The sequence below is a fragment of the Caenorhabditis elegans genome, chromosome V (assembly GCF_000002985.6).
Source record: "Caenorhabditis elegans chromosome V".
NCBI lineage: Eukaryota > Metazoa > Nematoda > Chromadorea > Rhabditida > Rhabditidae > Caenorhabditis > Caenorhabditis elegans.
In genome coordinates, this window is record NC_003283.11 from 17,144,865 (window position 1) to 17,171,672 (window position 26,808).

General features: G+C 36.3%; 6 protein-coding genes, 2 non-coding genes and 2 pseudogenes across 11 annotated transcripts; 3 read left to right on the plus strand and 7 right to left on the minus strand.

Moving 5' to 3' along the window:
• Positions 1-1,960: 1,960 nt before the first annotated feature.
• Positions 1,961-8,402, minus strand: F40D4.14 (annotated as a pseudogene). The gene has a single exon. A coding segment is annotated over exon 1 (6,442 nt).
• A 1,307-nt stretch (positions 8,403-9,709) lies between these two features.
• Positions 9,710-10,570, minus strand: F40D4.17 (uncharacterized protein). The gene is made up of 3 exons (NM_001269804.3): positions 10,485-10,570; positions 10,096-10,339; positions 9,710-9,897 (listed from the first exon to the last, which is right to left on the minus strand). Exons 2-3 carry the CDS (start codon positions 10,264-10,266, stop codon positions 9,889-9,891), a joined length of 180 nt encoding a protein of 59 aa, NP_001256733.1. The 5' UTR covers positions 10,267-10,339; positions 10,485-10,570; the 3' UTR covers positions 9,710-9,888.
• Positions 10,571-11,009: 439 nt separating this feature from the next.
• F40D4.13 (Eukaryotic translation initiation factor 3 30 kDa subunit) lies at positions 11,010-12,390 on the minus strand (the record flags this gene model as incomplete). The annotated part of the gene is made up of 3 exons (NM_001269806.2): positions 11,010-11,402; positions 11,456-11,967; positions 12,114-12,390. The coding sequence occupies 3 exons, from the start codon at positions 12,388-12,390 to the stop codon at positions 11,169-11,171; spliced, it is 1,023 nt and encodes a 340-aa protein (NP_001256735.1). The 3' UTR covers positions 11,010-11,168.
• 21ur-12557 lies at positions 11,162-11,182 on the plus strand. The gene has a single exon (NR_070106.1).
• Positions 12,391-13,819: 1,429 nt separating the features above from the next.
• Positions 13,820-14,487, minus strand: F40D4.16. Its single transcript, NR_070107.1, has 3 exons — positions 14,388-14,487; positions 14,191-14,337; positions 13,820-13,951 (listed from the first exon to the last, which is right to left on the minus strand). It is a non-coding gene; the product is annotated as an Unclassified non-coding RNA F40D4.16 (non-coding RNA).
• Positions 14,488-15,009: 522 nt separating this feature from the next.
• Positions 15,010-17,751, plus strand: F40D4.12 (DUF38 domain-containing protein; the record flags this gene model as incomplete). Its single annotated transcript, NM_074939.4, has 6 exons — positions 15,010-15,113; positions 15,228-15,741; positions 15,867-16,070; positions 16,137-16,240; positions 16,290-17,304; positions 17,356-17,751. The coding sequence occupies 6 exons, from the start codon at positions 15,010-15,012 to the stop codon at positions 17,614-17,616; spliced, it is 2,202 nt and encodes a 733-aa protein (NP_507340.1). The 3' UTR covers positions 17,617-17,751.
• A 284-nt stretch (positions 17,752-18,035) lies between these two features.
• srh-102 (Serpentine Receptor, class H) lies at positions 18,036-20,645 on the minus strand (the record flags this gene model as incomplete). Its single annotated transcript, NM_074940.2, has 3 exons — positions 18,036-18,097; positions 18,142-18,777; positions 20,285-20,645. 3 exons carry the CDS (start codon positions 20,643-20,645, stop codon positions 18,036-18,038), a joined length of 1,059 nt encoding a protein of 352 aa, NP_507341.2.
• A 518-nt stretch (positions 20,646-21,163) lies between these two features.
• On the minus strand, positions 21,164-22,693 carry srz-66 (Serpentine Receptor, class Z; the record flags this gene model as incomplete). 2 transcript variants are annotated; one of them, NR_002399.1, is made up of 5 exons in its annotated part: positions 21,164-21,421; positions 21,474-21,635; positions 21,987-22,243; positions 22,297-22,412; positions 22,463-22,693. NR_002399.1 is itself a non-coding variant. In NM_001356779.1 (5 exons), 5 exons carry the CDS (start codon positions 22,691-22,693, stop codon positions 21,164-21,166), a joined length of 1,035 nt encoding a protein of 344 aa, NP_001343582.1. The 2 variants fall into 2 exon arrangements, 1 of the variants encoding a protein (NP_001343582.1); NM_001356779.1 differs by having other exon boundaries at positions 21,987-22,254.
• Positions 22,694-22,968: 275 nt separating this feature from the next.
• On the plus strand, positions 22,969-24,415 carry srz-65 (annotated as a pseudogene). The gene is made up of 5 exons: positions 22,969-23,199; positions 23,251-23,366; positions 23,410-23,569; positions 23,954-24,115; positions 24,165-24,415. Coding segments are annotated over exons 1-5 (920 nt in total).
• Positions 24,416-24,577: 162 nt separating this feature from the next.
• Positions 24,578-26,058, minus strand: srw-51 (G-protein coupled receptors family 1 profile domain-containing protein; the record flags this gene model as incomplete). The annotated part of the gene is made up of 4 exons (NM_074943.1): positions 24,578-24,758; positions 24,807-25,265; positions 25,596-25,739; positions 25,784-26,058. 4 exons carry the CDS (start codon positions 26,056-26,058, stop codon positions 24,578-24,580), a joined length of 1,059 nt encoding a protein of 352 aa, NP_507344.1.
• Between the last annotated feature and the right edge of the window lie 750 nt (positions 26,059-26,808).

Sequence of the window (26,808 nt, forward strand, 5' to 3'; positions counted from 1 at the left end):
ATCAAAACTCTCAACATTAAAAGACAAATAAAATGATTGCAGTTTTTCTGGAATTTCAATTTTGCATGGTTCTAATAATGAAAAAAATGCCTAAAATATGCAAAAATTTATATGTTCTTGAAAATTGCTTTCTGAAAACCTACTAAAATTATATATTGAAAGTTCCTAACCTCTGGAAAAAATTAGAAACATCAAAAAGTATACTTAGTTTGAAAATACTTAATTTTAGAAATTTACCGAAAACTGATGTTTCACTCGAAAAAGTTCTTGCAAATGACGTGATTTTAATCAATTTCTCAAAATTTCCCACCCCGCCCGACCCGTCGAAAACATCCATAAAAAATATTTATTGCCTATAAAAAATGTTCGCGGTCCACTCAATTATCCAAAGAAAAATACTACTGTAGAAATTTCTTTGTCCGCGCTGAGGGATTGCCGCACCGTAAATTGTGGGTTTTCAACAGAAATTTTCAGCGAAAAATCGATAAAAATCGTTTTTTACCTCAAGGTTACAAGTCAAAAAAAAAATCTCTCAATGTTTCAAAACTTGAAAAAAATTGAATGAGAATTCGTAATATGTATTTTTAGTGAATTTAAAAAAAATTGAATTTTAAAATTTTCGAAATTCGCAATGAATTTTTACCTTTTCACGTCGATTCCTTGTCCCAGGAGTGTTGTCCAGCGGGCATCACCTGCTGTCCGTGCTGAAAAATATTTAAAAAGTGAAAAATAATCGCGAAATTAGATTAAACACAAAAATGACCGGGCAAAGAATTAATGTGGACATCTAATGTTATTAATAAAAATTTCTATGAACTTTCGGTAAAAAAAACAAAAATTATTATTTTTCCACCAAATTTAACAAAAAAATTAAGAAAAAACATGAAATTAACAGCGAAAAAGAAAAAAAATGAGGAAAAAAAAATGAAAAAAAAAGTAAGAAAAAATGCACGATAAACACAGCGCGCGGCGTTATTTCGGAGTGTCGTAGCTTCGCGGCGAATTTGAAATTTTCCGGGATTTTAGAGATACATTTTGATCAACTATCTTGACAATGATTAAATAATAGAGGAAAAGAAAATTTTTTATTTTCAAAAAAAATATTCTGAAAAGTTATCGATTCGTTGCGGATCGTTGCATGAAGTTGCATAAAGTTGCATAAAGTGTATCGTTGCGCAAATTATGTTGTTTTTATTAAATTTTTTTTGCACAGTTTGAAGAGTTCAATAAGTCCCCAAAACATTTTTTGAAGCAGCCAAGTTTCTCGGAAAAATGGGGAAAATTTGAACTTTTTTTTTGAAAAATTGAAAGAAAAAATCTGAAAAACGTTCTCGAATCGGCTCGCTGAATGGAAGGTTTTGTGATGAGTCTTATTTCTGACATACCAACAAAAAAAATAACTTTTATAGTTTTGAAACATATTTTAGAAAAAAATACACAGGCTTCTGATTTTCGACCTCTGATCTGCTGAATTTTTCAATTGATATGCTACAAACTACAGTTGTCCGCAATGGGCTACTGTAAATTTGATTTTAATCAGTGTTTTTGCGGAGCGATAGCTCCTAAAAACGGCCCACCCAAAACCCGTAATTCCCAAATAACAACAGTACAGGTATGTGCTAAATAATCGTTTATCTCCGTGTGCTGGTTAGTCAAACAGCACACAAATCACACAGAAACGGGCCAAAATAAAGGGGACGGAGCAATAAAAAAGAACGACTAAACGGCGACGGAATTTAGGACCACACTCAAGAATTCTCCCGGGCGGCGTGCGTCGATGGCGGTTAGATGTGCAGGCGAGCACGACGTGGGGGGTCTGATGTACTGTAGTTGGCGGCGGTTCAAACGTTCCAAGTCCGTTGGTGTGTGAAAACGAAGAAGAAGACGATAATTAATGGATATAATTGTGTAAATCAATGGAAATAAATTTAAGTAACAAAGTGGCGACAAGGAGAATTATTCTTGGTTCTCCGCGTTCGCGACACTCCCGGCCCCAAAAAGATGGCCTGAAGGGACATCTTGGTCAAGTGGGTTTTCAACCGGTATCATAGAATCCTTATTTCCAATTATATCCGAAGCAATATTAGTGGAGACCAGATCACAGTTGTAATAAGTAACTCCGAGTTTCGCTTTTCTTGGTAATCTCTCTCTGAGATCACACTCATCAGTCGATTCAGTATCAACTTCTTCAATTTTTGGCTGTGCACATTCGTCATTTGAAGATTTGTGCTCAGTTTGTTCTGAATTCTCTGAATTCTTTGGATTCGATGGTTCAGTTTTGGATGCTGCTTCTGCTTGCGGATTGATTTCAATGTCTTGAAGACCTTCATTCATTTCAATAGGAACCAGTTGGTTCACTGATCTGACTAGATCTTTGTTGTTGTATCGAATTGTTACGGTACGAACATCTCCATTCGGTGCTGTGTGTAACGCACTAATCAGGCCTAGTAGCCACTTGTGCCTTGGTAGCAGTTTTTCTTCTACTATAACAATGTGCCCAATTTTTGGTTCAACTCTGGTATATTGCCTGTTTTGTTTATGCGCTTCTTTGAGCTGTGTGAGGTACAATTCTCCCCAATCTTTCCATAATCCTTCAAGGTGATTATTCAATTTTGCCAAGTGAAGTCTGGCCAATTGCTCTACTTTTCCAACAGAATCTTCATCAACTATCACATCATCTTGTAATATTCCGAGAGTGACTCCTGGATTCAGAAAGTCGGCTGGTCTAATTACTGGTGAATCTGTCAATTTTTCTGAATTGCGAGTAATTGGTCGTGAATTAACGATGGCTTCAATCTCTGTCATTGTTGTGAATAATTGAACGAAGTTTAGTTTGGCAGTGTCTCCGGACGAGTACAGTAGTCTTTTGACAATTGCAATCAGTCTCTCGTAGATCACGCCTTTCCAAGGACTCAAGGGAGTGATAAAATCCCAATTCATTGGATTCTGATCCAGGAAGGTCGTGAATGCTTCACATTCCGAGCCAAGTCTTCGAATATCTCCATTGAAAATTTTCTCTCCCAGTTTGAAAGTTCTGGCATTATCAAGCAAAACTTTTCTTGGTGTTCCTCTTCTGGCAAAGAATCTTCTCATAGCCAAAATAAACTCGACTGTTCCATTGTCTGAAACCAGTTCCAGATGGATATTTCTTGTTACCAGACATGTACAAATTAATGTCCAGCATTTTCGTTCAACTCCATTCGCCTTGTAGTAGATGGGTCCAAAATAGTCTAGTCCAATTCTTTCAAACGGTCTAGATTTCTGTACTCTGCATTCCGGCAAAGGTGGAATATCTGGATATTTGTATTTTCTCCCTGCTGCTCTCCGACAAACTGTGCACGAGCTCACAATTTTCCTTGCGAGTTGCCTGCCTTTTGGAATCCAGTAAGTCTTCCGACACTCAGCGAAGAGTTGCTCCGTGCCGATATGCTTATTTCTCCAATGAATATCTCTCATTATCATTTCTGTCAGCTTGTGATCTCGCAACAGAATAATTGGAAATTTTGTATCTCGTGGTAAATTAGACTTGTCTAATCTCGTATTATGTCTTATCAAGCCAAAATTATCCATCATTGGTTTGAGATCTGCTGCAATTTTGAATTCTGATTTTGAGTCTGCATCTTTGTAATGATCAATAATTAAGTAATACAGTGCAGACTTTCGTCTGTCTTCGTTTCCTTCCACTCCATCTTTAGCTGCTGAAAAATTTCTCAGTAATTTTCCTGTACACTGCTTACCAGCGTTCTTTCTGAAAAGTGATGCTGCTTTCATGACAGCCTTGGTACTTCTGATAAGTTTGAATAATGAATTCGTTTTTTCATACGGTACTGTGGAAGTGAATGGAAGAGTTTCTTCGTTTTCTTCGGTAGCTGTTGACAAATTGATCATGTATTCTTCAGCTTTTCCAATACTTCTTTTCTTTTTTTCACCACTTGTTTCCTCATCTATCTCATTGGCAATACATTTTGGGATAGTAGAATTGTCTGTCCACTGTTGTGGCCATTCTGTTTCTGATTTATTCAAGAATTCTGGGCCCTGAAACCACAATTTCGACTCGAATAATTCATTAGAACTTTTTCCTCGAGTTGTCATGTCCGCTGGATTATCTTCTGTGCGAACATAATGTAGTTTATGATTGATCTCTAGATCACCCAACATTTTGCAATTCTCTTTTATCAGCTGAACTTGATGGCTGACAAAGATTTTCAGTGGTTTCTGAGTGGTTGTCCAGGCAAGAGCAATCATTGAATCCGAGAAGAACTCTACTGATTCAAATGGAATATTTGTATGAAGCTCTTTTTGAATGTAAATTGCACAATTTGTGCCAGTCGCCAAGGCGAGTAATTCCAATCTTGGAATTGTATACCGCACATCTTTGTTTAACGGTTTCACTCTGGATTTTCCCATAATCAAGGATGTTTTAACAGTTTTGTCGGGATATTCGAATCTGATGTATGCTGCTAGTCCGTAACTATTTTTGGATGCATCGCTGAAAATTATGAGCTTTGACCTGATGAAATCAAAATTTTGTGTCAATGTTCTTGCGAACGTGAACTGTTGATGTTGGAACTGTTTCCGAATTGTTTCCCAAATCTTTTCTGTACCTTCTGGAATCTTTTGTTTCCAATTGATCTTTGTAGGCCAGAGAGATTGCAGAAATAATTTCAATCTTACAGTCAGTGGTGTAAGAATTCCCATTGGATCATAAAACTTTGCTAGAAACGATTGTAATTCTCTTTTTGTTGGTCTTTGATCCTTGGGAGGAACCGGAATTTTCAGAGTCATCGTGTCTTTTTGAGCATCAAATATGTGACTCAAAATTTTGTTGGGCTTTTGTGGAGCTCTGTCCATCTCTGGAATAGCACTAGATGTACTTTCCGAATTGGTTTGATACTCTCGGAGGTTCATTCCCCACTTTTTTGCTGCTTCCTTAGACTCCTTGTACATATTTATTAACTCAGACTCATTGTTCGTTGTGAACATCATATTGTCAACATAACAGTTTTGTTCCAAATGCTTATTGATTTCAGCTGGATATTTTTCCATGTACGTTAGGATAGATGCCGCTAATAAATACGGAGAACATGATAATCCAAATGGAATCCTTGTGAATCTGTATGTGATGAAATTGTCTGTAACAGGTCCTTTGGACGGATCCTTTACCCAAACGAATCTTGTGAAGTCTCTGTCATCTTTTTGCAACCGAATTTGATGAAAAGCTTTTTCAATATCACTCGTCATATAAAATTTTCCAGCTCTGCATCGCATCAAAATTCCAGTTATTAGCTTTATTATTGATGGTGAACTTTTGATACACTGATTAAGAGACAACTTGTTTTTCATATGAGAACTTGCATCCAACACCATTCTTAACTTTGTCGTATTTGAATCTTGTTTCACTACAGTCATGTGTGGAATATAGAAACATCTGTTTTTTGGTGGAATGTCACTACAAACTTCAACAAAACCTGACTTCAATTGTTTTTGGATAATGTCATAATATTCTTTGATAACTTCTGGAGATCATGTAAGTTTATAGAACTGATTTTTCAATCGTTGCATTGCAATCGGTAGGTTGTTCTCTAAATGAATTTCACTTCCATTCATGGGCAGTTTCACCAAAAGATTTCCGTTTTCCCATGTTACTGTTTTTTGGAATTCTGCCAAAACGTCTTCCATGTGAGACTGTTCTTCTTTTGCCAATTCTGGAGTCTCGAGTCCTAAGACGTTTAACCTCCACATCTTTTCAAGAGCTGTTGAAGATAAATCAGCTTCATCTTCTTCCATCTCTGTTATCTGATTGCACGAGTCAAATTCTTCCTCTATCCATGCTTCGCTCGTGTACACTTCTTCACCCATTTCTTCTCCTCTCAATGTTCTGAAACTAGTCGGAATAATGAATTCACCCAAGCTTGTACACACAAGGGTTTTCTCATTGCTCACTCTTTTGAATTCAGCTTCTTCAAAAAGTTGCCAAATTATATCAGTACCTAAAATCATGTCAATTATTTTCCCATTGCTGTTATGCAACTTTTCCAGTGCACTCGTATCTTTTCCCATTTGTTCAAGAATTTGAATTTCAAATTTTTCAAGTTTGGAAGTTCTGACTTTTGATGTAAGTTTGTTATAACTTTTGGCGTACAATATTTTATTATTGAATGGCACTTTGTAAATGTTGGAAACAAATACGTCATCACTACCAACTCCTTTCAATCTCATTCTAACAGTTTTTTCCACTACTAGGTTATTTCTTTTTGCCGATTCTTCAGAAATTAGACAACAATTTGCTCCTGTATCAATTAAACCAATTAACTCATTTCCATTTGTGGTTTTCAAAAGTAAATAAGCCATTTCTCCCTTTCTGGAAAATTCTGCATCAAGAGCTGAAATTTCGTGCTCTTCGATGTCGTCACCCCCCTCACATAGAGCCCTGGTGTTGTCAGGCTCTTTGTCAGCAGCATAAGCTGCTGACTGTTGCGCTCCTTTCGGAGCGATAAGGTTTTGTTCGAGCGGGTCTCTAATGAGACTCGCTCGGGCCAGCGCCGTTTGCGCCTGCCTGTTGCTGAAGGTATCCGTGTGTTCCTGGCTTGTAGTTCCACTGCTGAGGTTCCTGTCTTGGCTTCTGGTTTGCTCTGAACCATTTTCCCACTGGTCCGTGGATGATGGTATTGTGTCCACGTTTACACTTTTGACACTTGAGCTTGTCTCTCCGACATTCGTCGCTGATGTGCTTATTGCTGAAGCACATGAAGCAAAGTCCTTGTTTGACGGCAATGTCAAGAATTTCTTCACCAGATTTGGAGCATTTCCAGAATGGATGTCCGTTGTCTTCTCCTTTGTTGTGGAATCTGCATGTAGATTTATTGTGGCCTTTTTGTCCCGGGTGGCCTCCCTCTTTCCGAAACCCCTGTTGACCATTTTCTTTGGGGTTACCCTTCTCATTTTTTGCTTCCAACTGGTTCACATCATTTTCCAATTCAAAATCTTTTGGACCTTTCTTTTCATTTCGATACTCATTGATGGCCATTTTTGCGTTGATTTTTCTATCGATCCATCTCTCAACTTTATGGAATTCGCCATTGAATTTTGAGCTTTGAGTTTTGATAAGAATGTCCTCCGCGATGTGAGCAGGTAGCTTCCCAATTATTGACTGATAAATCCATGGACTATCCACATTCATTCCACGATGCTTCATATCATATACCAATGATGTGATAGTACCTACGTCCAGTTTCATCTGATCATAGTTTTTCTGATCAATCTTGGCGTTTCTGAATCTCTTTTCAATTTCATCCAATGGTCGAGCATTCGACAAAAAGTTATGATCCAGAATTTTCCAGGCCACTTTGTAATTTTTGTCGGTGATTTGAAGACCGTTCAACAATGATTGGGCTCTTCCAGTCACGCATCCTTTCAATTGGATCAATTTCGATTTTTTCGTGAGATCAGGATTTTCTCCGTATCCCTCCATGAAAATTACTTTCCACTCTTCGTATTCGAGCTTGTTGACTCCATCAAATTTTTTAGGCTCTTGGAGCTTCATCTTCAGATAGCGTTTTTGAGGGCGCGTGTTTCTAGAAGTTCTCGCCTTTGATTCTTCTTCAGAATCAGACGTATCACTTCTTTCACTGACTTCAAACGCATCCGTCAAATATTTGCTGGAATTTTGACTCGAATCAGAATCCTCACTACTGTCTTCTGACTGAGTGTAATCCTTCTTTCGGCTACCCGATCCTTTTCCTTTCGTGTTGGCAGAATTACTTTTGGTCGTAGACCCAACTTTTCCACATTTGGTCGCCTTTGCAGTTCCCTGAATTGATTCCATAGTTTTAAATCTATCTTCAAGAGATTTGATACTAGCTAGAATTAACTCCATATTGAGAGTAACTTGATTGGGTCCCACTTGATCACTTTCCTGATTCAACCCTGTCACAGTTGGAGCTTCGTCGGACATTGGATCATTGTCTTGATCATCTCCGTCATTGTTTCCAATCGGAGTCGCTGGCAATGATTGCCAATCTTCTTGGTTTTTAATGACATCTTCCAGTCCCGTTTTCATCAACTTCAATCTTTTCGCTAGCACTTCATACTCTTTCAGAGTCGCATGCTCTTTCATGGATTTAGTGTACTGAGCCACCAACTCCACATTTGCTGATGTTTCAGCGTCCTGTTGGATCTCCTCCGCGATCCAATTTTCAATATTCTCTAGAAATTCCAAAATCCCCACCACGTCGGCACGAGTTTTCAGGATCTCGTCACGCTTCAGTTCCGGTTGGAAAATTCCAGCTTTCAAGTCAACCAAGAGTTCTTGGGAGACTTTCAAAGTTTTCTTGGCAATAGTTGCCCCTCTTCCAATACGCTGTTTCTGCGACTTCAAAGTCGCGTTCAAAATCGCCATAGTCGTTCGAGTTGAGTGATAGCTCTGAAAATTAAATGATAATTATTCTGACGCTTGCTGGGCAATTTAATTATCACGATATGGCCGGCAAAATTAGAATAAGTAAGAAAAAAAAAGAAAAGAATGAGAGACACTTGAAAACAAAAGGCGAAAACTCTAATAAATCTTAAGATTACTGCAGTCTCTTAGAATCATCATGATGTTCCAGTTGGTCTGATTGGCATAGATATTGATCAGATATCATTGCTTCAACAGGTTCCACTGTGAGTACGTGCAACTTTTCTCTCAATGTATTCCATCTCTTTTGCTCTTCTATTCTTATTCAGACACGACCTGGTTTTAATTTGATAGGATATGATCTTGTTCCAATTTCTCTGATAACCGATTAACTCAGATTTTTCCATATTGATTTTACTAGAACCTTTGATATCTAGATTAATTCAATTTATTTAGATCAATTCCATTTTGGATTGTCCTATCTCCAGTTCCAAGTTCTTCATCGGGTGTTGTTAAGTTCCCGACCAGAAACGTTTCCGAATTTCCCAGTTGCTATGATTAAGCCCTTTCCCGCAGAAAGGGGGATCCTCTCAATCTAGCTAATTCCTATTTTCCATAAGACTCCCTGTAACATAACAACTTTCAGTAGGTATCGAAAGAGTTTCCATGTTCCTTTAATCCATCTATGTTCCATTCCATAAGACTTTCAGTAAATATCGAAAGAATTTTCCAAAAAAAAACTCATGCTTGTATTCAGCTTCAGTTATCCATTTTTCAAGTTCTCGGTTTTCCATATTCCCTGTTTTCCAGTTTTCCAGGTTTCCAGGTTTCCAAATCTCCAAATTTTCAATTTCCAATGTTCCAATTTCAATTTTCAATGTTCCAATTCCCAATTTCTAATTTCCCATAAGACTCCCAGTAAGTATCGGGAGAATTTTCCAAATCACTCATATGAATGATGCTTCATATTCAATTAGACTTCCAGTAAATTTCGGAAGAATAGCCTACTAACTTCTAGTGTACGACCTTATTTCTTAAAAAAAAAAAATTTTTTTTTTTTTTTTCAGGGTTTTATTCCAATTTCAGAATAAATTGCTCCTTCGACATCCGATTCCAATTTGGCAGATTTCTATTGTTTTCCGGAACTAGAAATTGATTTTCCTTTTTCAGAATTCGACCCTTTTTTACGAAAATATTCCTTTCCACCGAACAATCTGAATCTGAAGATTATTCTCATTCTGTTAAAACATTTCCTAATTCTGAGAATTCATTTCATTCCAAGTATTCCTTCATAAATAACGCTCGATCTCCAAATTAATTAATTTATTTTTATTTATTTAAATAAATAAATTTTCATTGAAAACACAATTCTTCATTTAGAATTAATTGAAATTTTCTCGTCCCGTGTCTTGTGCTCTTCTTTGGCGATTTTCCACATTCCGACTGTGTCCCGATCGTTTTGTGTTGCCTTTGTAGCTGCTCTCGTCGTTAGATCACACAATCTGAAAATTATCGATTCGATAATTATAATATTGCAGCAATTTTCCGAATTATATCCGCAATTTTTCATTCAAAATTGTTTATTTTCCGTCAAAAATTTTCTTTGTCGAAATGAGATTTATCTTTTAAATTTAAAAGACAAGATTTCTTCTAATTTCCATACTTTTCCGAAATTTTTTAAACTTTTTTTGAATTAATACCTCGAAATTATTTTCCTTCGTCGATTGGAACTTCTCAGGTTCTCCGATTTCCATGCTCCTGTTCACGAGATATCCTTTCAGCCAACATCGGTCCTTTTCGTCCTTTTTCTTTCCTTTTATGGAGAATTTCGTCACCAGAATCCGTGGATTTTCCCTTTTTTCGTCGTTCATCCAACATCAGCAGAGATTTCCGTCTGACATCCCGTCATTCTCCTTTGACTCCTCCATTGGCACCTTTCCGTGTCTGAAATTAACATTTTAATGACAGATTTTCAACTGAATTCCAAAAATTTTCCCTTTTTCAAATGAAAATTTGGGCAGCGGCTCCCCTGCTTTTTACCAATTTCTGGATTTTCCTTTTTGAATTTATTCATAGATAAATTACTCACTTATTGATTTCTCCAGCGTTTCCAGTAGTTCCGCAGCTTGGCCGATCCGTTTCTCGAATCTTTTTTTTGTCGCTCTTTGGCTGAAAATACTTGATTTCGGGATTAATGAGCGGAAGAACGACGATTTTTTTGACGGAAGGTGCGATTTGTGAAAGAGACGACGATTCGATCACATGAATACATCAGTTTAATTAAATTGAAGCGAAAACATAGAAATTTACAAGGATTTCTTCAAAAGTGGCGATACGAATTTATTTTTGCCGGCTATCGGAGAAGAACCGCATTCTCTGCGTCTCTCAATTTTGTGTGCTCTCTCCTCAATTTTGCGGTGGGGCGCACATTCTCTTTCTACGTCTCTTCTACATTCTCGAATCTCTCGGCTTTGATTCAAACGGAATTTTTCTCTAGAAAACCTTGTTCGCCTGATGCGACCGACTGTTTCTCCCAGACTTTCAGATTCACGACGACGATTTCAACTCTTTGGATGTACTCTGAATATTAAGAAGACCAAAACTGTTCTTGTTCTCTCAGAATTTTTATTTTTGGCAACAACAACGGGTAATTATTAAATGGATAACCCAATTTTAAACAATAACAATTAATTAACGGGTAGCAAGAGGAATCAGATAATTGTTTCACGGGATTTAAATGATCTGTTTTTGAACAGATTTCCTTAGGATTCTCTCATCTATCTTCTTCGAAGATGTTGCACAAGAATGTTTGATGGGCTCCGCGACAAATGGAGCAGTTGAGCTGGACCTTCGAGTGGCAACTTCCTCCGTGATATTTCACGCATTTCTGGCAGAGGTTCATTGCTTCCATGCGTGCGATGCGGCTCTCCTTGGTCGGGTAGTGTGTGCATTCCTCCGTCTCGTGTGCATCCTTCACGCATAGAACACATTTGAAGATCACTGGCTTCTGGAATTAATTTCTGTTTTTATAAGTATTTTACTTTTTTCAGAATTATTTACCTTCTTCTTTGCCTCGTTGGCTGCTTGAGCAGCTAAGATCTTCTCTTTAGGAGTCTTTCCAGCGCTTTTCGATCCGAATTTGGCTGCGTCGACAGTTTCAGAGCTTCCACGCTTCAACAGTCCTGGAACATCCGAAGTTGAACCAGTTTTCCCAGTATCCACGTCATCGTTCTTCTTCAATTTGCCAGCCCACTCGTGGAAGCGGGACCAATTGTCCTTCTGGGTCTCCTTATCCTCGAGCCGAGCCAATTCCAGCTTTCTCAACTCTTTTTTCAGCATCACAATAGTAGACTCTCGCCAAGCATTGTTCGCTGCTTTCTCTCCGTCCACAATCGACTTGAGTGATCCGTTGATCGATTTTATTAGACCGACGGCAGTATTGTTGTCGCTGGTCGTTTGCTTTGAGCTCTCAAGGAGTTTCACCAGAGATCCAAACATGACCAGTTGAGTTCCAGCAGTGGCTGAGCCACTATCCAATAACGGGACTCCGAATGGCGCCGATGGCAGCTTCTCTGGAAATAATATAATTTTATTAAATCGAAATTCGATAATTATTTGATAAAATCTATTTCTATCAGTTTTTGATGAATTTCGCGAAATTATTTCTCATTTTTGGAGCAAAATTTGATAACTAATAATTTTATTGATTTTCACTCACTGAGCTCGTTGCAGAGCTGCACGATGTCCTTCGACGACGAGTTTTGCTGAGCAATCTGAGCCAATAGTCCCTCCAAATTGCCTTTATCAGCTTTTTCTCCAGTCACTTTCGTGATGATGATATCGTCATCATCGTCCTCCTCGATGAGCTCATCGTTCTCCTGAGTCTTTAACGGCGAAATTTCTCCTTCGTCTCCGACTTCTTCCACAGTTTCCGCTTCTTTGTCAGTTTCCTTCTCGAAATCTGACCATGCTTGATCGATTGGATCTCCGGACATTCTGGAAATAGAAATATTGTTGATATTAACTATTTTTAAAGTTTAAAAGGAATTGACGGAATTTCACGGCAATATTCAAGCGAAATGTATCGATTTTTTCAATAAAATTGTTATTTTAACGAAAATTTTGATTTTTTGAAGAGAACCCCGGCCCGTTTTGGGGTTTTCAACAATCTGTGGTTCCGTGAGTGTGTTCCAAATGAATTTTATCATTCAGTCGACTTGAATATTGTCTTGCGTGGCTTTGTGCCGCCCAATACAATTTTTCAGTGAATTGCCTCGCCGGAACGTCATCCGGAAAGGTCTTTGGATTCTTTTTTGAGATAAACGATATATTTTTAAGTTGATAAAAGGGAAAAACAGTTTGATTTGGTTCGATGCACCATTTTGCGGAGCGATAGCTCCTAAAAACGGCCCACCCAAAACCCGTAATTCCCAAATAACAACAGTACAGGTATGTGCTAAATAATCGTTTATCTCCGTGTGCTGGTTAGTCAACCAGCACACAAATCACACAGAAACGGGCCAAAATAAAGGGGACGGAGCAATAAAAAAGAACGACTAAACGGCGACGGAATTTAGGACCACACTCAAGAATTCTCCCGGGCGGCGTGCGTCGATGGCGGTTAGATGTGCAGGCGAGCACGACGTGGGGGGTCTGATGTGCAGGTGGAGTACTGTAGTTGGCGGCGGTTCAAACGTTCCAAGTCCGTTGGTGTGTGAAAACGAAGAAGAAGACGATAATTAATGGATATAATTGTGTAAATCAATGGAAATAAATTTAAGTAACAAAGTGGCGACAAGGAGAATTATTCTTGGTTCTCCGCGTTCGCCACAAGTGTTTGTTAACGCAGACGATTACTTTATTTGTTTATTTGTAAACTTTTATGTAACTGCTCTGAACTTTTCAAAATAAGTTAATGGTAGCTGGGCAGCTTTCTGAAAGTTTTGTGTTCCCGCCCTGCCTCAACTAAAAGATCCATGACTTCTCACCTGAGAAACAAGAACTTCAAATATGTGTAAATACTCTTGAAATCAATTTTAAAACATTTATAGGATGAATGATCAGACTTTAACGATTTGTTCTCTTTGACAACTGTGGTAGTTTCCCAACAACTTACAAATCGCATTAGAAATTGTCAGTTCCGATAATTAATTTTGAGAATCTCTCAATAATTCACTAACTTAAATCTTATGAAAACTAAAGCGGCCGACAATTTGCGACATAAATTTTACATAAAAACATAAATTTTTTGAAAGTAGCCGACATCTTGTGGGTTCAAAAGTAGAACTGCAAGATGTCGGCTTTTATATAGCTAGATATTTTATCTTTGATAGAGAAAGCTCCCAAAAACCTCCACCTAACGCCGTATTAGAGGTTTCCCGTAAAAATTTAGCTTTTGTTCTGTAAATAATCAAACTCTAACTTTATCAAATACTCTTTATTATACGGAAGAAATGATGTTAGAATTATTTGAGGAGGTCAGTCCTTTTTGATATTACCGCCAAGATCCAGAATACTCAGGTTGTTGGGGCCCTCCATGTTATCGTACGAGGAATTCTGAAAAACAGGAAATTAAAAATTAAAGTTTGAGCGGCCGACATCTTGCGGACAAAATTCAAAATCAAAATAGAACCCGCCAATTGTCGGTTTCTTTCTTTATTTTCAAGGTTCAAAGTTAGAAAAGTCTTGTCAATAGCGAAAATGTGTACAAAATATTCTATGAATTCGTTTGTTAAAACTTTTCTGAAAATTTTCTCAAGTAAGATCTTGTAGTTGTGGCAGGGATTCCAACTTACACATATTTCAGATCCAAACGCTCGGAAGTCAATACAAAATCTCCACATTCCTTATTATTCTGCATTTATTGCGAAAAATTCTTTTAAAACGCACGGAAATCGATGCAGAATCGCCAATTTCATTTTTCAAATGTGTTATTTGAGCTTCTGCAAAAACATGAGCGCAATTCATTTTCAAATGTCACTATTCAACTCACCAGATACATTTTCTTACAGGAAAAATTCGTAAAAATTCGATAAATCTAGCAAAAATCATTATTTTGGGAGGGTCTCACACAAAGACCCAGCAAAGACGACATAATGAAATGTACTGGGAAAAGGAAGAGAGGGAGTGTAACAAGGAAGAGACGGGTAGAGGAGCAGAGATAGGGAATGCGGTGAAGTGGAGATATCAGTTGATAACGGAGACATCAGATGATAGTGGAGAAGTGGAGTAGAAAGTGGGTCAATGGATTTCTCACTGGATGAGAAATGTCACCAGTGGCTAAAAGTTTGTCAAATTCTATACCGGCGTTAATTAATAAACTGGGAAGGCTGCACAATTTTATGTAAATATGGACACTTGAAACACACTGACTGTTAACTGAATAATTTTTTTCAACGGTGTTGTATTTATAAAGATTCGTAAGATAAAAATTTTATGAGTTTGATATGATCATACCATGTCGTTATCAGTATTTAGTTATTGATACGCCATGTTTGTAGTACTAAAAGTCAAGATTATTTAACAATTTTTTTTGTTTCTACCAGAAAATTCAAACTCTGATAATTTTTCACATGCATTTAGAAACTCAATTTTTAGCAATGTTCGGTTTACAGATGTCACATGCAGAAAAACTCATTAGATCAACATTACCTATATCACAGATTATTGTAAAACTGAACGGCGAGCATCCTTCATTGATGCTCGGTGATTATAATCCGTGAGTAATTTTTTTTAATAGTTAAAATATTATTTAACTTTTTTATCATTAGAAATTTAAATTTATATTGACAGTTGAATATTCAAAAAATGTCACATAGCCGTATTTTTCCAGATACAACACATCCGAAGAACAATTATTCAAAGTTTTCTATCACGGCAAGACAGATGATACTTGGATAACTTATGAACCACGACAACCAATCAAAATAAAAGACAGAGGTTGTATTGATGTGTTGTGTGATGATTTGGAAACGTTGCTGAACAGTGAATCTGAACAATTAGACAAGTTCTCTGTCAAGTTTTGCATTTGTGAAGATGAAGAGGAAGAAGAAGGCCTGATGCGGCTGCAAAAAGTTTACGATCGGATAGGATCTATGTTCAAAAAAATTAACTCAAAACTTGTCAGCTTGGCTGTCGATAATATAAATCAAGTTCGTGAGCTTCATGTGTGCTTTAACTCTCGAGCACTCAATATTGAATTTGAGTTTATTTATGATAGATATGAAACCCCCGCCATTACATTCCGGGATATATTGGAGTTTGAGCAAATGAAGCTTATCAAGTCATTATGTGTAAGGTTTAAAGTTGATAATATATCAATAGACGATCTACGTGCAATAAAAAAGGTTTGTGATGTTTATTTCATAAATTAAGATCTCAGAAACCAAATCTTTCTAAATTACTTCTGAAAACACCCCACGTCAACCTCTTGCCGTCCCTATCCAATACTCGCCTATAAACACATTTTCAGACGGCAATCAGCTTTGAAAATGAGTGCGTTGTGGTTTTATACAATTCACAAGGTTTTAATATTGATGAAGAAGGATTAAATGAATTATTTGGTCCTCCACTCGACAAATTTAATGATTTAACTTGCCGCAGCCTTTTTGATGGCGTAGAATGTGATATCTATGACACAGAAATCGTGATTCAGCAAATGAAATGCTTTAGATTAGTGAGTTATTTTAAAGCATTGTAATATATTTTATTCGTTCTGTATTCAGTTTTAAAAAATTTTCAGAGCAACGAGTATAACAACGACGATAAAATCGGAAGTGGCTTACAAGTGTTGATGACCGATTTAATCTTAAGAAATATATTGCAACATGTTGGACTAACCACTATGTGAGATTTCAACGGATCGAATTGACCAAAAATTTTCATTTAATTTCAGATTAGCTTTGCGCCGAGTCTCGTGGGGTGTTCTTAATTGTATAGACCGAATAAAACCAGATCTGAAAATAGAAGTTCTTGTAATTCAAATGAGATCTATCGATTTTCTCATAATTGAAGTGTTGGATGAGTCGAAGCACAACAAGCATAGTTACCAAACTGCACACAATGAATGGTACAATATGCTTTGTGAGAATGGCGATCTTCTGAGTTTGAGAGACAATTTGCATCCCATATACGAATTTTATTACTTTGCCAATGCGACTAGGTTTGATGCCGATGCAGAACCCAATGCAAGCCCTGTACTAACCAAAAGATGGACAAGAAAAGAACTCTGTGAATGGTTTGAAAGGAGAGCCAACTTTTCAAATGACCTACGGCGCAATTTAGTTAATCAAAGGTCTCCTATTGAAAATCTGAAGTTAACACTTCCCTTGTTTGGTGACACATGGCATTATTTTGAATTTGATCCGATGATTCCAACTTACACCGAGTTTCTTGAATTGGAAGAGAAAATTCGTCACTGTGAGCTATGCCAAGAGACCGAGAACAAGCATCGAAACGAGTTTCGCAAACTTCTGCAAAAATATAGATGGAATTTTGAGTGTGAATCTGATCTTATCAAGCAGGAGAGTTACGTACAGAGAGTTGATGTTTTCATCAAATATTTTGGGGATAATCTCAAATCTATCGGCCATAAAATTCAAGTCAAAGAACTGAACATGCAAGCATGCAATCAAAATACAGTTATGCATGTATTGCCGTATTTGGATACACGTGTTTTGAGAAGTATATCGATTCAAATACCAGTCCAAAAAGAGACTAAAGTCCCGTGTGACTGGATTGAACCATTAGAAATCAATGAAATCTGTGAGTTGGAGCAATGGAAGAATGCGAGGATGCTAGAAATAGAACACGTTATAAACACCACTGGCATGAAACATTTGGGTCACTTCTCCGAAGCTGATGTGAAGCTGACCAGAATGACAACCGAAGGCATTTTGTGTCTGAAAGCTGTAAGTTGCCAATTTAAACTTAATATGATATATCAAAATACAAATTTATAGGAATTCCTTCTCTCGAACAACTTTGAGAAGTTCAAGGCGTCCTTCGAAACAAGCGATATAGACGAAAGCATCTATGAAACAGAATATCTGGGATTACCATTCCGGAGACCAATTAATCCGAGAACAAATCAGCCGAGCATTTGGTATTTCAAATATCCTGGAACCGACGATTATCTTCACATTTTGTACTATGAAATGCGGAAAAGGATAGTTTTTACACGAGTGAAAGCATCTTCTGTTCCCATGAACTTGGTGGCGTAGTACATTTTTGCCTGTGTTTGGTACTTGTGTATTACATGCCCTCATCTTAAATAATTTTTTTGCATTTTTAACGTGAGAAGCGTGTTATTCTTTATCAAATTATGCTCACAATCAGTATAATAACAAGTTAAGCTTTTCGCCTATTTCGAATTTTGTCAACATTTACTTCAGTGCATCAAAAACTGCGGTTTTTGACCGAGCTGGAACATGTATTGACCGATTTCAAAAACGCATTTATCAATGTTGAACATGCACTGACCAAAACACAGTTTTCTCCAAACCATTTAGCAATTTTAGTTCTAGAGTAGTTATTCACAAAATAAATAAACTGAACGTATAGAAAAATTAATAGTTTGTTATAAATGAATCACTAATGGTCTGTCGAAGAAGAGTCATGAAAATCTTCAAATGTACTACGTTCATTGTAAATAATTATTTGATCCAACGCGGGTATCGCGAACAGAAGTATCACGTTTGATCACTGAAAAAATTACAATTTGTATCGGATAAAAGTATCAAAAATACATTTTCCCACACATTGACTAATAATATGTTTTACTGCGTTTCTATAATGCTTGTGTACAGTGATGATCGCAATACCTTCGCCAATTCCATGAAGAGCCAAAATGTCAATAACAAGATTCATAGATTTTTGAGTGTAATACCCCGTTGAATAGATTACAGTGATAATAAAAACAGGTGTATCTGCGAGAAGAAACGGAACAGCTAATTGAAATGTAATTGCTTTGAGAAATGCCTTCTGATTTTGCTGAGTTTCTCGTGAAATTGTGCTTGGCGGCACAACATACAAATAATAAATTGTCGTGACAATGTGAAATGTTGCGTTTGCACCACCGTTCAAAACGAACAGCGGCAAAAAAAACCAGGTTAACCAGCGCAAGATGTGCTCATCAGTAGACATTATTAAAACTGGAAACTCGAAAAATTCTCTTGTTGGGCATGGGTAAATGTTCAACGAGTCCAGTACTGCTGTTGTTTGATCTGTCGGCAGTTTCAACACCATAATCAAACCACTTGCATTGATCAGAAACACAATCAAATGGTATAATACTCTCGTCCGTGTTTTCTTCATTCGAAATATATTTTGCATGAGATAATTGCTTCGGCTTTCAAAAAGAAATATGTATGATGATGCAGCCACTGGAAATGATTGGATACAGCAAAGTAGTACTAATAATGTTTACGACATGCTTTTTGTTGGATATCAACGTGTATTGGCTAGGCCTTTTACGAGGGCGCTCCTCTCGCCCTCACATCAACGCCCTTCTCTGTTGCACACAACTATAGTGACGCGAGGCACTGCGCAGCTTCAGCTGCAGTTCACAGAGTGTGACCGTGCGGGTGCACGGGCTTGCGGGAGTAGGACGGGTGTGGTGTGCCCTCTTTGCGCCTCACCTTATTGGAATAACTAGTATTGTCCCACGACGTGGCTAAGAAGATCGTACAACGTGAACTCACAAACTAACTTATGTTTATATTCATTAGTTAAGTAATGTAATAAACTACTCGCCTTTTCCTCCTTTTTCGTCTTCAGTACGTAACACCTTTGATTTCACACTAAATTGCAGGAAAGAGACAAGAGTCCGGTAAGGCCTGATTTCCACCTGCTTCCCATGGAAACTTTAAATACAACCTCCTCTGTTGGTGACAGACATTGGTCAAAAATTATATCAGTTTAAATTTAGATTTTTCGAAATGGGGCTTCACAGATCAGGAGGATGAGCAAATTATCACATTAGAGCATATTTTTATACATTTAATGAAACAATTTCTTTCGTTCAAGTTGGTAGAGCATTTCTAATTTTCATTGCACCGAATTGTTAAAGGTGGACTACACCATGTGGGGAAATTGCTTTAAAACACGCCCAAGGGGCCACAATGACCGAATACCATGATAAAAAAATTTAAAAAATGTTCTAGATTTTAAATGATTTTTTGAAAGTTGAAAAAATCTCAGTTTTCCCCTAGTTCCAATTTGAATTTCCGCCAATTGAACTCGTTTGTTGGAGCGCGCTTGCATTATTTTTATTAATTTTTTTATTTGTTTCCATTATTTCACTGATTTTCTTCATTTTTTGGGGGTTTTTAATCGGAAAACAAAAGAAATAAACAAGAAAAATGCAAAAAGTTAATAAAAAAGTTACTGAAAATGCCTAAAACTCTGAAATTATGCGATCCGACGATGACAAGCCTGAAATTAGTATTATTCATAGTTTTAGGCATTTTCAGTAACTTTTTTATTAACTTTTTGCATTTTTCTTGTTTATTTCTTTTATTTTCCAATTAAAAACCCCCAAAAAATGAAGAAAATTAGTGAAATAATGGAAACAAATAAAAAAATTAATAAAAATAATGCAAGCGCGCTCCAACGAACGAGTTCAATTGGCGGAAATTCAAATTCGAATTAGGGGAAAACTGAGATTTTTTCAACTTTCAAAAAATCATATAAAATCTAGAAAATTTTTTAAAATTTTTTAATCATGTTATTCGGTCATTGTGACCCCATAGGCGTGTTTTAAAGCAATTCCCCCACAGGGTGTAGTCCATCTTTAACCACTTTTGATACATATTTATACCCGTATGACTGATTGTGATATCACTAGTGATTGGAAACGAGCGAAGTTATTAATAATGTTGCAAAACTCACGAATCGCACTTGCCGCTACTAAACAAAGCTGCACGATTGCAGGCACTCCGAGTGAGTTCAGTAAGCCAAGACTTATAACACCAAGTACGGGATAGATGATGTAGAGTGTCGATAAAGTACATATACTGAAATCAAACCAAATGCAACACAAATGATTGATGAACAACGGCCATTTCACACTTTTCATTGATGCCGGGGTTTTTGTTAGAATAACATAAAATGATAGAAGTTGTAATGATAATGCAATTAATTGGAAAGTGTGCGTTGGATAAACGACTCCTTTCCAAGAAGCAAGAAAACTAAAAGTGAGATTGCATTTTGTGTAATTAGTTGCGTAGTAATCAGCGAGACTTAAATGCATAACAATATCAATACGATTTTAAACTAAAGTTGAAAAAAGATACTGGAATATGTTGGCGTGCAGGTGAATTGGTTAAAGGTTGAAATAACGTTTTTGTGACGCAGGCAAGAAAGTGGCAAAATAGAGATGAAAATAAAACCTATTGACTTTACGACTATGCGACTGATGATCAAAGTTGCATCAAAGCCAGCAAAGGAATCCAACTGTACGCTAAAATTAAAAAAATGTAAAGGATGAGTTTAATTTCGAAGTCTAAAAATTCGCAAAATTAAAAATTTGCCGCAAGTGTTCGGCAATTCCTGAAAATTTTAAAACGACAATTTGCCGGAAAATATCTATTCTCCTCTGTTGAATTTTTGAATTTTAGTTTATTTAACTTAGAATGAAGAAAGATGGGTTCTGTTTTGTTGGGTTCTGTTTTTTGTGTGTCTGTTTTATATTCCATGACTTACAATTGTAATAAACATAATTCAACTGAAATAGGGTTACCAATTTATTTTTGTGAACAAATCAAACATTCAAGAGCTTACTGCATATACACTGCCAACTAAAGTTTGAGGTTGAACAACTGCATCGTCAAAACTAAAAATGGTTCTCAAAAAGTATTTCAAGTTAAATGATGTAAATGTAACTGTTAAGTTCCGTTTGTTACACCCCAAATAGGACAACATAATTATCAATGGAATCGTGAAAATCTCAATGTTCATTTGCGCATTTTGAGTTTCTGTCAAAGTTCCGTCATTTGTCAGTGCAATAGCTGATGCTGGGAGAGTTAACTGAAATGTTCATGGATTTATCTTTTGATTTCACAGTTGACCGATAACTAACCGATTTGAAAATCAACACTACCATTGTCTGCCAAAAGATGTATCTTTGAGGATGATTTTGTTCTGCCGATGCTAAATGAGACAGCTTTCGAACACTTATCATTATCGGAAGATAAAGCAATGAAGACAGTATAATAAGAATTTCCATGGAATAATGCATAGCCTGAAAAATATGGCATCTTACTTTTGATATTAAAATAATTTAGTTCCGTTTTACGGCTTTGTTTTTGATTTTAAAAATTTGTTTTCAATTTAATTTTTTAAAAAATTGGAATTAAAAAATGGTTGAGAAAAGGAGAACATTTAGACAACTTTGGCACGGCGTAGCTAAACAAAACCAGCTATGAAAAAGCCAATTGTTTGGAGTGCTTGAATGTATACGTTGCAGAAAAAAAATGTTAAGAAAATTTTTAGATAAATTACTTTTTACGGTCATTTTTTCTTCCATACTTTGTCGTTGTTTCTTTTTCTGGTTTGAAAACAAAAATTCGTACTTATGGGCAAATTTTCTTACATAAGTTATCATTTTCACTTCTGGATCAGAAGAATAGGGCAGAATAAATATGACCAAATCCTTGATTGCACAGGAAATATAAATACATTTGATTCGTTGATGAACATAGTTTTGTACTAATGTGATCAGTTTTTCGGTGGATGGACAGAAGTAAAGGAGAAATCGTTCAATGGCAAGAGCAACTATAAATAATTGGAAAACTTGAATGCTCATACAAATTGTGTAAAAAACCGTGAGTATCATAAAACCAATTATTGCTAAAATATTGCTGAAAAAATAAAACCACTAGTTTCAGACATCAACACCGTACCCCTCTTTCAAGTTCCCATGCTCAACGAGAGTAGACAACGCTGTGTAAAAAATGAGAAATATCACACTGATCATTACCATTTTATAAAAATGATTGGTAATCGGAAAAATAATCATCTGAAAACGAAAAAAAATAGTGCATGGCTATCGATAAGCGTTCAAACTACCTTTTCATCTCTTCGTCGATTGACTTTGTTCACATATACATAAAATGGAAGAAATACAAAATAGGCAACAATTAAAAAGTTTGCAACATATTCAGATTTAGATAAAATAACTGTATAAATATCCGACTCGGTATGTACATATGGCTTGCTTGCGTTATGGTTATGATGGTTCCATGCTTTTAATCTAAGACTGGAGACTAAGAAAATTGGCGTTCTTATAGTAGAATTCATGTCAAAAATGCTCTCAAAATGTGGCAAAACGACTATATTCTTGACCGAAAGATTTTGAGTGAGCAGCTCGATAGGTGAAATTTTCTTTGTTTTAAATGTCTTTGTGTATGTCACTTTTGGCGAGGTTACCTCCAAAGGAAAATGTCGATAACACGCTAAAAATGACATACACAAAGCCATTTAGAATTAAGAAAATTTCACCTGTCGAGCTGCGCACGCAAAAGCTTTCAGTCAAGAATATAGCCGTTTTGACACATTTTGAGAGCATTTTTCACATGAATTCTACTCAAACAGTTTCGCCTTTATTTGTTGCCAGTGTTAAAATAAAAGCATTAAGCGAACACAATCCTCACTCAAACAAAACATATGTATTTCCTGAGTCGGAGAGTTATGCAATCTTTTTGGCGAAATCTGAATATGTTGTATACTTTTTAACTGTTGCCTATTTTGTATTTCTTCCATTTTATGTATATGTGAACAAAGTTAATCGACGAAGAGACGAAAAAGTAGTTTGAACTCATATCGATATCTTCGCACTACTTTTTTTTTGTTTTCAGATGATCATTTTCCCGATTACCAATGATTTTTATAAAATGGTGATTATCACTGTGCTACTTTACATTTTTTACGCAGCGATGGCCATTTTCGTTGATCATGGGAACTTGAAAGAGGGGTAAGGTGTTGATGTCTGAAACTAATCGTTTTATTTCTTTTAGCAATATGACAGTATTTGGTTATTTGATGTTCACGGCCCACTACACACTTTGCCTGAGCATTCAAGTTTTCTATTGGTTGATTGTTGCTCTTGCAATTGAACGATTTCTCCTTTACTTTTGCCCATCCACCGAAAAGCTTATCACATCAGTACGAAACTATGTTAATCAACGAATCAAATTTATTCTGTGCATGTTTTCTGTGCAATCAAGGATGTGGTTATTTTTTGGCTACCTTCTTCTGATCCAAAAGTAACAGTGATAATTTATGTAAGATATGTAAGATAGCCAATAAGTTTGGATTTTTGTTTTTAAACCAGAAGAAAAACAACGACAAAGTATGGAAGAAAAAACCGTAAAAAGTCATTTATCTAAAAACTTTCTTAACAATTTTTCTTGAACGTACAAATCTTTATATTGTTATATAAAAATAAGATTTTTTTCTTTTTCCTTTTTTTGGAGAGGAAAAAATTCGAAAAAAAATTATCCGGTGGTGGAGAGTTGAACTTTATATTAAATATCAACAGTAAGATGCCATATTTTTCAGGCTATGCATTATTCCATGGAAATTCTTATTATACTGTCTTCATTGCTTTATCTTCCGATAATGATAAGTGTTCGAAAGCTTTTTCATTTAGCATCGGCAGAACAAAATCAACCACAAAGATACATATTCTGGCAGACAATGGTAGTGTTGATTTTCAAATCGGTTAGTCGGTCAACTGTGAAATCGAAAAATAAATCCATAAACATTTTAGGTAACTCTCCTGCATAAGCTATTGCACTGACAAATGGTGTCACTTTATCAATAGCTGAAACTTTGCAAATAAACATTGAGGTGTTCACGATTCCTTTAATGATAATGATGTCCTATTTGGGGTGTAACAAACGGGACTTAACAGTTACATTTACATCATTTAACTTGAAATACTTTTTGAGAACCATTTTTAGTTTCTACGATGCAATTGTTCAACCGCAAGTTGGCAGTGTATATACATTGAGCACGTGAACTACTGAATTTTCTTACAAAAATAAATTTGTTACCGTCAATTTAATTATATGTATTACGATTGTAAATCATGGATTGTCGCAGACACGCAAAACAAAAAAACAATAAATTTGGCACATCGTATTACTTAATTTTTTTAAAATTTTCGAAAACATTTTTGACTTATATATTTCTCTCTTTTTGTAACTCTGAAGCACGAGCTACACTTTTGAATTTCCAGCCAACTGCATTCTTAACAGTGTTTCGATATTGGGATGACATGAAGAAGCAAATAAGAAAATGTAATGTTCCATTGATAATTGATATGAGTACAAAAATGGATTGTAGTTTGTTGGCAAAGTTTCTGAAACAAAATCATAGGAACATGATTGTAATCTTTTGACATGCTTACGAAATAACTAGTGATTGAAGAAAAATACTTTTTATAATGTATAATATTCCTAATGGGACGGTGGACAGTAAAAATGTAATTGTCACAAATGTTACCAGCTTCGTAGATCGATCTTTACTGTTTGAGTTTTGAAAACTTCGAGATGTCGCCACTTTTCTCGTTTTCTTCATTTCATACAAAAGAACTATTGTGAACAATGGTAGAAGTATCGATGGTATCAACTTGAACAGGATTCCATCAATAAAAAGTGAGATTCTGAAGCTTGACTCATCGTATTCGGTATAATAAAGCGTATAAGTGTCAGGTTCAGAGGTGTTGGCACACTCTGGAGGTAGTTCCCAGGTTTCTGAGATGGTTGTCGAGTGAGCTGTGTAGTCATAGATAAAGTAGCAGGCGTACGGTAGGCAGATGGTGAGAAGAATCCGGATTCCGTGCTTCGAGTATATATAGTTTTGAATACTAAAGAGAACTGTGAACTTTTGGAATACTGGATGTAAACAGCGCAGCCGACATTTTGCAAGTTTTTAAGCTAGCTGAAAACAGTGCAGCGTACACTAGGTCTTCCATGCAGGCGCCAAAACGTCTGCCACGCCCGCCGTGTGGCGACCTCCGCCTGTCTCGCGCCGCGAGCAGCGCCTCTTGTATAGTGTGGCGCGGAACACAAAAAGTGTCAGGTTGGAGGCAGGCGCCAGGCCCCTTAAACTGCGCCTGTCTCCCCTGGCCCTAGCTTTCACTTCACTAGTATAAAATTGCATAGTCCAAATTGATAATTTCTTTCAGAAAGCCCACCTCGAATTGGTAGGATGTCTGATAACTGATGCTCTAAGAATCGCCAGACTAACTCCCAGCCATACTGCAAGCTTTGGAGACACGTTTGAAATAAAAGTAAAAATGTGATTTATTTTGTACTCGATATAAGATTGAGGTGGGTAACTGAAATAATGACATATTATGAGAGAACAATGAAAGAATCTTACCATTCAGGCGAAATTTGTGTTGTTTTGTAATTTATGTAAAATTGGGACGTCATAACTACAACAAATGAAATCATCTGGGAAAAATCACAAATTGCAATTCCGATCATGAATATATTAATTGTCAGTTGCCTCATAGATTTTCGAAATAGCACGAGAAAATGGAAGACATTCAGAATAATACCAATAATAGAAACAACGAATATCACATAATTCAAATAACTATAAATTTGTACAAGAAAATCATCGATTTTATGCAAAAAAGTTGTTTTACTCATTCTACTCGGTTTAGGTTGTTGGAAAAGAATTCTGCAATAGTGTTATGGCAACCCCAATCCTATTAGAAAGAAAAACAAGATAAAATATGTTACTAACATAAGGTTCAGATATTCAATTTGTCCAATCTACCTGGAACATGTTGTTTATGTCTTTCCACACTCAAAAAGGTGCAACGTACCCAAAAATAAACAGAGAACACCACAAAAGTTAGTGAAAAAGTTAAATGAGAACTGTGTTTCAACCCCTACAAAGTGTAACTACAAACAATTGATTTTTTTCGGCATATGAAAACATGCAAAGTGCACTGACCAAGAGCGGTTTTACTACGTGGCTGCGAATAGATATGGAGACCGAGGTGCAAAATCTCCAATTTTGGACACTGGACTGTTTCGAAACATGCCTCAATCTTCAAAAAAAAAGTCCAGTTTTATAATTTATCTCTTTGGAGAGACCATGTCAAAACCTGACAATTGTGACAATTCGACAATTCGAGAGTGAGACAATTTTTACTCATAAAACATGATTCATGTACCTACTTCCGGTGTTTTAGGATCATTATAAGTTCACTCTGTTCTTCGGTGATTGTACTATTTTCTTTTGGTTTGAATTTCCAACTATTGAATAAACATGTTTTGAATTCTGAAACCAAATCGGCTCTCTTTTCTTGTGAGCCAATTAAAAGCGGCTACCAAATTCACACGTGCATTTTTTTTTCTGTTCGCGATAATTATGGTGTGCTACTCTTATCA